Consider the following 8,659-nt stretch of genomic DNA (forward strand, 5'->3'; position numbering starts at 1 on the left):
CTTGGGGACCCCCGGTGCCAAAAATGTCGTCCCTCGGGAACCCCCCTTGGGGACCCCCGGTGCCCAAAATGTCGTCCCTCGGGAACCCCCCTTGGGGACCCCCGGTGCCCAAAATGTCGGCCCTCGGGAACCCCCCTTGGGGACCCCCCATGCCCGGAATGTCGATCCTCGAAAATCCCCTTGGGGTCCCCCCCCGGATACCGAAATGTCACCCCCCGGAAGCCCCCCCTGGGGACACCCCGCCGGTGCCCAAAAGGTCGTCCCTCGGGAACCCCCCTTGGGGACCCCAGGTGCCCAAAATGTCGTCTCTCGGGAACCCCCCCTTGGGGACCCCCAGTGCCCAAAATTTCGGCCCCTAGGCAACACACCTTGGGGACCCCCGGTGCCCAAAATGTCGGCCCTCGGGAACCCCCCTTGGGGACCCCCCATGCCCGGAATGTCGATCCTCGAAAATCCCCTTGGGGTCCCCCGCCGGAGATCGAAATGTCGCCCCCCGGAAGCCCCCCCTGGGGACACCCCGCCGGTGCCCGAAATGTCGCACTCCGGGAGAACCCCGTTGGGGACACCCCCTCTGGTGCCCGGAATGTCACCCCCTGGGAACCCCCCGCCGGGGTACCCCCCCCATGCCCGGAATGTCACCCCCTAGGAGCTCGCCTTGGGGCCCCACCTTCCCGATGCCCAAAATGTCGCCCCTTGGGAGCCCGTCTTGGGGATTCCCCTTGCCGGTGCCCGGAATGTCGACCCTTGGCAACCCCCCCCTTGGGTACCCCTGGCGCCCGAGGCTTCGCCCATCGGCAATTCCCCCTTGGGAACCTTGGCGCCCGAGGGCTCACCTCTCGGACACCCCCTTGGGGACCCCCGGCGCCTGAGGGCTAGCCTATCAGCAATCCCTTCTTGGAGACCCCCGGCGCCCAAGGGGTCGCCCCTCGGCAACCTCCCCTTGGGGAACCCCGGAGCCGGAAACGTCGTTCCTCGGCAACCCCCCCTTTGGGGACCCTCGGCGCCCGTGGCGTTGACCCTCGACAACCTCCCATTGGGGACCCGTGGCGCCCGAGGGCTCGCCCCTCGGCAACCCCCCTTTTGGGCACACCCGGTGCCCAAATTGACATCCCTCAGGAATTCTCCTTGGGGACCCCCGGTGCCCAAAATGTCGTCCGTCGGGAACCCTCCTTGGGGACCCCCGGCACTCGAGGCGTCGCCCCTCAGGAACCCCGCCTTTGGGACCCCCGGCGGCACAGAGACGCCCCTCGGCAACCACCCTTTTGGGACCCCCGGCGCCCGATTGGTCGCCCCTCGGCAACCCCCCCTTGGGGAACCCCAGTGCCCGAACTGTCGCCCCTTGCAACCCCCCCCACTGGGGACCTGAGCGACCGAGGCGTTACCCCTCGGCAACCCTCGCTTGGCGACCCTCGGCGCCCGTGGCGTTGCCCCTCGGCCAGCCCCTCCTTGGGGACCCCCTACGCCCGAGGCGCCACCTTTAGGCCTGCCCCCCCTTGGGGTCCCCCGGCGCCCGAGGCGTCGCCCCTCGGCAACCCCCCCTTTGGGGACCCTCGCGACCGAGGCGTCGCCCTCAGCAACCCCCGCTTGCGGCGCCTCGGCGCCTGAAGCGCCGTCCTTCAACTAGCCCCGCCTTGGGGACCCCCTACGCCCAAGGCGCCGCCCCTCGGCCTGCCCCCCTTGGGGTCTCCCGGCGCCCGAGGCGTCGCCCCTCGGCAACCCCGCCTTTGGGACCCCTGTCGGCCGAGGGACGCCCCTCGGTAACCCCCCTTTTGGGACCCCGGCGCCCGAGGGACGCGCTTCGGAAACCCCATCTCGGTGACCCCCGGCGCCCGAGGTGTCCCCCGTCGACAACCCCCCCTTCGGGACCCCGGCGCCCATGGCGTCACCCCTCATCAACTCCCCCCTTGGAGACCCCAAACGCCAAAGGCGTCGCCCATCGGCAATCGCTCCTTGGGAACCCACCCCCGGCGCCCGAGGGCTCGCCTCTCGGCAACCCCCTTTTGGGGACCCCCGGCGCCCGAGGCATCCCTATCTTGGAAACCCCCCCTTGCGGACCCCCCGCACCCGAGGGGTCGCCGCTCGGAAACCTTACATTTGGGGAACCTCGGCGCCCGAGGGGTCGCCCCTCGGAAACCCCCCCTTTGGAGACCCTCGCGACCGAGGCGTCGCTCCTCGGCAACCCCCGCTTAGGGACCCGCGGCGCCCGAGGCGCCGCCCCTCGGATAGCCCCGCCTAGGGGACCCGCGGCGCCCGTGGCACCGCCCCTCGGCCAGCCCCCTCTTGGGGTCCCTTGGCGCCCGAGGCGTCGCCCCTCGGCAAACCCCCTTTTGGGACCCCCGGCGCCCGAGGGACGCGCCTCAGCAACACCATGTCGGGGACCTCCGGCGCTTGAGACGCCGCCCCTCGGCCAGCCCCCCTTTGGGGACCCCCGATGTCCAAAGCGCCCACACTCGGAAACCCCCCCTTTGGGACCCCTGGCGCCCGAGGCGCTGCCCCTCGGCCAGCCTCGCCTTGGGGACCTCGGGCGCCCATGGCGTCGCCTCTCGGCAACCCCGCCTTGGGGACCCCAGGCGCTCCCCACCCTGGTGCCTGACACGTCGTTCCCCCGGAGTTCCCGCCGGGGACCCCACCTCATGGTGCCCGAGATCCCGCCCCCTGGGAGCGCCCACCGGGGACCCCGCCCCCGTTGTCCGAAATGCCGCCCCCCGGGAGCCCCCGCCGGGGACCCCCCGGCGCCCCTCGGGAGCTCTCGCCGGGGATTCCTTCTTCCGGTGCCCGAAATGTCACCCCCCCAAAAACTCCTTTTGGGGAGCCCCGGTGCCGAAAATGTGGGCCTTCGGGAACCCCCCTTTGGGGACCCGGGTGCCCAAAACGTAGTCCCTCGGGAACCTCCCTTGGGGACCCCCGGTTCTCAAAATGTCCCTCGGGAGCCGCACTTGGAGACCCCCGGTGCCCAAAATGTCGGACCTCGGGAACCCCCCTTGGGGACCCCCGGTGCCCAAAATGTCGGCCCTCGGGAACCCCCCTTGGGCACCCCCGGTGCCCAAAGCGCCCACACTCGGCCAGCCCCCCCTTTTGGGACTGCCGGCGCCCGAGGCGTCGCCTCACGGCAACCACGCCTTGGGGACCCCGGCGCCGGAGATGTCGTCGCCCCTCGACAACCCACCCTTTGGGACCCCCGGAGCCCAAGGCGACCCCCCTCGGCAACCCCCCCTTGGGGACTTTCGGCGCCCGAGGGCTCGCCCCTCGGCAACCCCCCCTTTTGGGACCTCCCGGCGCCCATGGCGTCGCTCCTCAGCAATCCCCACTTGGGGACCACCGGCGCCCGAAGCACCGCCCCTCGGCCAGCCCTGCCTTGGGGACCCTCGGCGCCCGAGGCTCCGCCCCTCGGCCAGGCCCGCCTTGGGGACCCGAGGCGCCCGAGGCGCCGCCTCTCGGCAACCCCTCCATGGGGACCCTCGGAGCCCGAGGGCTCGCCACTCTGTAACCCCCCCATGGGGACCCAAAGCCCCCGAGAGCTTGTCCCACGCCAACCCCCCCTTGGGGAACCCCAGTGCCCGAGGCGTTGTCCCTCGGCAACCCCACCTTGGGGACCCCGGGCGCCCGAGGCGTCGCCCCTTTGGAAATCCCCTTGTGGGGACCCCCGGCGCCCGAGGCGTCGCCCCTCGGCAACCCCCCCATGGGGACCCCAAGCTTTCGAGGGCTCGTCCCACAGCAACCCCCCTTGGGGAACCCCAGTGCCCGAGGCGTTGCCCCTCGGACACCCCCTTGGGGACCCGGGCGGCCTCCTAAGGGGCGACACTTTGGGTACAGGAAGGGGGTTCCCCCGGGCAGCCTCCCGAGGTGCAACACTTCGGGCACCAGGGAAGGGGTTCCCCCGGGCGGCCTCACGATGGGCGACACATCAGGCACCGGGGAAGGGGGTTGCCCCGGGCGGCCTCACGAGGGGCGACACTTTGGGTACCGGGGAATGGGGTTCCCCCAGGCAGCCTCCCGAGGGGCAAAACTTCGTGTACCGAGGAAGGGGGTACCCCCGGGCGGCATCCCGAGGGGCAACACTTCAGGCACCGAGGAAGGGGGTTTCGCCGGGCGCCTTCGCGAGGGACTACACTTCGGTCACCGGGGAAGGGGGTTCCCCCGAGTGGCCTCCCGAGGGGGGACACTTCGAGAACTGGGGAAGGGGGTTCCCCCGGGCGGCCTCCCGAGGGGCGACACTTGGTGTACCGGGGAAGGGGGTTGCCCTGGGAGGCCTAGCAAGGGGAGACACTTTGGGCATCGAGAAAGGGGGTTCCCCCTGGCTGCCTCCCAAGGGGTGACTCTTCGGGCTCCGGGAAAGGGTGTTCCCCCAGGCGGCATACCGAAAGGCGACACTTCGGGCACTGGGAAAGGGTGTTCCCCAGGGGGGCCTCCCGAGGGGCGACACTTCGGGCACCGGGAAACGGGGTTCCTCCCGGCGCCCTCCCGAGGGACGACACTTCAGGCACCGGGGAAGAGGGATCCCCCGGGCGGCCTCCCGAGGGGGGACACTTCACGCACTGGGTAAGGGGGCTCCCCCGGGCAGCATCCCAAGGGGCGACACTTCAGGCACCAGGAAAGGGGGGTCCCCCGGGCGGCCTCCCGAGGGGCGACACATCAGGCACCGGGGAAGGGGGTTCCCCCGGGCGGCCTCCCGAGGGGGGACACTTCGGGCACTGGGGAAGGGAGTTCCCCCTAGCGGCCTCCCGAGGGACGACACTTCGAGCACCGGGAAAGGGGGTTCCCCCGGGTGCCCTCCAGAGGGACGACACTTCGGGCACCGGGGAAGGGGGTTCCCCCGGGTGCCCTCCAGAGGGACGACACTTCAGGCACCGGGGAAGGGGGTTCCCCCGGGCGGTCTCCCAAGGGGGGACACTTCGGGCACCGGGGAAGGAGGTTCCCCCGGGCAGCCTCCCGAGTGACAACACTTTGGGTACTGGGGAATGGGGTTCCCCCAGGCGGCCTCCCGAGGGGCAAAACTTCGTGTACCGGGGAAGGGGGTTGCCCCGGGCGGGCTCCCGAGGGGCGAGACTTTGGGCACTGGGAAAAGGTGGTTCCCCCGGGCAGCCTCCCAAGGGGCGACACTTTGGCCACTGCGGAAGTGGAGTCCCCCAGGCAGCCTCCCAGGGGGCGACACTTATGGCACCGGGAAGGGGGTTCCCCCTGGCGGCCTACCGAGTGGCGACACTTTGGGCACTGGAAAATGAGGGTCCCCCAGGCGGCCTCACGAAGGGAGACACTTCACGCACTGGGAAAGGCGAGTCCCCCAGGCGGCCTCCCGCGGGGCGAAACTTTGAGCTCAGGGAAAGGGGGTTCCCCTGGGCGCCCTCCCAAGCGGCGACACTTCGGGCACCGGGAAAGGGGTGTGCCCCGGACAGCCTACTGTGGTGCAACACTTCGGGCACTGGGGAAGGGGGGTCCCCCGGCGGTCTCCCGAGGGGTGACACTTTGTGCACCAGAAAAGGCAGGTCCCCCAGGCGGCCTCCCGAGGGGCGACACTTCGGTACTGGGAAAGAGGGTTCCCCTGGGTAGCCTACAGTTCTGCGACACTTCGGGCACTGGGGAAGGGGGTTCCCCTGGGCGGCCTCCCGAAGGGTAACACTTCAGGTACCAGGGAATGCAGTTCCCCCGGTCGGCCTTCCGAGGGGCGACACTTCGGTCTCAGGGAAAGGGGGGTCTCTTGGGCGGCCTTCCGACGGTTGACACTTCGGGCTCAGGGAAAGGAGGTTCACCCGGGAGGCGTCCAAAGGGGCGACACTTCGGGCTCCGGGGAAGGGGGTTTCCCCGGGTGGCCTCCCGAGGGGGGAGACCTCAATCTCACGGAATAGGGGCTCCCCCGGGCGGCCTCCCAAGGGGCGACACTTTGGGTACTGGGGAAGGGGGGTCCCCCAGGCGGCCTCACGAGGGGCGACACTTCAAGCACCGGGGAAGGGAGTTCCCCAGGCGGCCTCCGGAGGGGTGACACTTCGAACACTGGGGAAAGGGGTTCCCCCAGGCGGCCTCCCGTGGGGCGACACTTCAGGCACCAGGAAAGGGGGGTCCCCCTGGCGGCCTCCCAAAGGGAGACACTTCGAGCACTGGGAAGGGGGGTCCCCAGGTGCCTCGTAAAGGGGCGACACTTTAGGAACAGGGGAAGGGGGGTTCCTTGAGCGGCCTACCGAGTGGCGACACTTCATGCACGGGGAAAGGGGGGTCCCCCGGGCGGCCTCTCGACGGGGCGACACTATGGGAACCGGGAAATGGGGGTCCCCTGGGTGGCCTCCCGAGGGGCGACACTTTGGGCACTGGTGAAGGGGGTTCACCCAGGCGGCATCCTGAGGGGCGCCACTTCGGTCTCAGGGAAAGGGGGCTCCCCCGGGCGGCCTCCCGCGGGGCGACACTTCGAGCTCAGGGAAAGGGGGATCCCCTGGGCAGCCTTCCGAGGGGCGACACTTTGGGCTCTGGGGAATGGGGTTCCCCCGGGCGACCTCCCAAAGGGCGAAACTTCGGTCTCAGGGAAAGGGAGGTCTCTTGGAAGGCCTCTCGAAGGTTGACACTTTGGGCTCAGAAAAAGGGGGTTCCCCCGGGAGGCGTCCCAAAAGGCAACACTTCTGGCTCCAGAGAAGGGGGTTCTCCCGGGCGGCCTCCCGGGGGGGGGCCACTTTGGTCTCAGGGAAAGGGGGCTCCCCCTGGCGGCCTCCCCGGGGGCGACATTTCAGGTACTGGGGAAGAGGGTTGCCTTGGGCGGCCACCCGAAAGGTAACACTTCAGGTACCGAGGAAGGGGGTTCCCCCAGTCGGCCTCCCAAGGGACAACACTTCAGGCACCAGGGAAGGGGGTTCCCCCAGTCGGCCTCCCAAGGTGCGACACTTTGGGCACCGGGGAAGGGGTTTCTCCGGGCGGCCTCCTGAGGGGCGACACTTTGGGCACCAGGGAAGGGGTTTCCCCCTGGCGGCCTCCCTAGAGGTGGCACTTCGCTCTCAGGAAAAGGGGGGTCTTTTGGGCGGCCTCCCGAAATTTGACACTTCATGCTCAGGGATAGGGGGTTCCCCCAGTAGGCATCCCAAGGGGCGACACTTCGGGCTCCAGGGAAGGGGGTTCCCCCGGGTGGCCTCCCAAGAGGCGACACTTCGGGCACAGGGGAAGAGGGGTCCCTTGGGCGGCCTCCCGAGGGGCAACACTTGAGGCACCAGGAAAGTGGGGGTCCACCGGGCAGCCTCCCGAGGGGCAACACTTTGGGTACCGGGAAAGGGGGTTCCCCCAGATGGACTCCCGAGGGGAGACACTTTGGGCACCGGGAAAGGCGGGTCCCCCGGGCGGCCTCCCGAGGGGCGACACTTCAGGCACTGGGAAAGGGGAATCCTGCAGGCAGCCTACTGGCTGCGACACTTCGGGCACTGTGGAAGGGTGGTCCTCCAGTCGGCTTCCCGAGGGGCGACATTCTGGGCACCAGAAAGGGGGTCCCCGGCAGAGGGTTCCCGGGGGGGCGACATTCCGGGCACCGGGGGGGGTCCCCGGTGGGGAGTTACCGGGGGTCGACATTCCGAGCACCGGGGGTGGTCCCCGACGAGGGGTTCCTGGGGGGGGCGACATTCCGGGCACCGGGGAGGGGGTCACCGGTCGGGGGTTCCTGGTGGGAGACATTCCGGTCAGTGGGGGAAGGGTACCCGGCTAGGGGCTCCCGCGGGGCGAGACTCCGGGCACCGACGGGGGGGTCCCTGGTGAGGGCTCCAGGGGGGCGACATTTTGGGCACCGGGATGGGAGGTCCCTGACGAGGTCTCCCGGGAGGCGACATTTCCGGCCCCGGGGGTGATGGGCCCCAGTGGGGCCTCCCAGGAGGTGAAATTTCGGGACCCAGGGCGGGGGCGCCGGGAGTCCCCAAGGCGGGGTTATCGAGTTGCGACGCCTCAGGCGACAGTGATCCCCAAGGGGGCGTTGCCAAGGGGCGAAAACTCCTTCCCCCTTCCCCCCTTCCCCAGAGCGTGAAGTGTCACCCATCGTGAGGCCACCCGGGGGAACCCCCTTTCCCGGAGCCCGAAATGTCCACCTTTTGGGAGGCCCCCCTGGGGAACCCCCTTCCTCGGTACCCGAAATGTCACATTTTGGGATGCCGACTGGGGCAACACCCTTTCCCGGAGCCCGAAGAGTCGCCCCTTGGGAGGCAGCCAGGGGGAACCCCCTTTCCCAGTGCCCAAAGTGTCTCCCCTCGCTAGGCCTCCCGGGGCAACCCCCTTCCCCGGACCACCAAGTGTCGTCCCTCGGGATGCCGCCCGGGGGAACCCCATTCCCCGGTACCCAAAGTGTAGTCTCTCCGGAGGCCGCCCGGGGTAACCCCCTTCCCCGGTGCCTGAAGTGTCCCCCCTCGGGAGGCCGCCCGGGAGAACCCCCTTCCCCAGTGCCCGAAGTGTCGTCCCTCGGGATGGCGCCCGGGGGAACCCCCTTTCCCAGTGCCCGAAGTGTCACCCCACGGGAAGCCACCCAGGGGACCCTCCTTCCCCGGTGCCCAAAGTGTGGCCACTTGGGATGCCGCCCGGGGGAACACCCTTCCCCAGTGCCCAAAGTGTCTCCCCTTGGGAGGCCGCCCGGGGGAACCCCCTTTCCCTCAGCATGAAGTGTCGGTAGTCGGGAGGCCGCCCGGGGGAACCTCCTTCCCTGGAGCGTGAA

General features: G+C 70.1%; 1 protein-coding gene across 1 annotated transcript; it reads left to right on the forward strand.

The window, feature by feature from the left end:
- Window positions 1-1,147: 1,147 nt before the first annotated feature.
- On the forward strand, window positions 1,148-5,614 carry LOC139673561 (collagen alpha-1(I) chain-like). Its single transcript, XM_071559319.1, has 5 exons — window positions 1,148-1,285; window positions 1,482-2,994; window positions 3,067-3,483; window positions 3,555-4,539; window positions 4,777-5,614. The coding sequence occupies exons 1-5, from the start codon at window positions 1,148-1,150 to the stop codon at window positions 5,612-5,614; spliced, it is 3,891 nt and encodes a 1,296-aa protein (XP_071415420.1).
- Window positions 5,615-8,659: the final 3,045 nt, after the last annotated feature.

The sequence above is a fragment of the Pithys albifrons genome, chromosome 6 (assembly GCF_047495875.1).
Source record: "Pithys albifrons albifrons isolate INPA30051 chromosome 6, PitAlb_v1, whole genome shotgun sequence".
Classification (NCBI taxonomy): domain Eukaryota; kingdom Metazoa; phylum Chordata; class Aves; order Passeriformes; family Thamnophilidae; genus Pithys; species Pithys albifrons.

What these genes read in the sequence shown, in the direction of transcription:
- LOC139673561 (XM_071559319.1), top strand. Translation starts at nt 1,148, where the DNA reads ATGTCGTCCGTCGGGAACCCTCCTTGGGGACCCCCGGCACTCGAGGCG. An exon ending in GGACCCCCGGCGCCCGATTG is followed by an intron (nt 1,286 to 1,481) that starts GTCGCCCCTCGG and finishes CGCCACCTTTAG; the next exon opens with GCCTGCCCCCCCTTGGGGTC. An exon ending in GGGGACACTTCACGCACTGG is followed by an intron (nt 4,540 to 4,776) that starts GTAAGGGGGCTC and finishes GGTGCCCTCCAG; the next exon opens with AGGGACGACACTTCGGGCAC.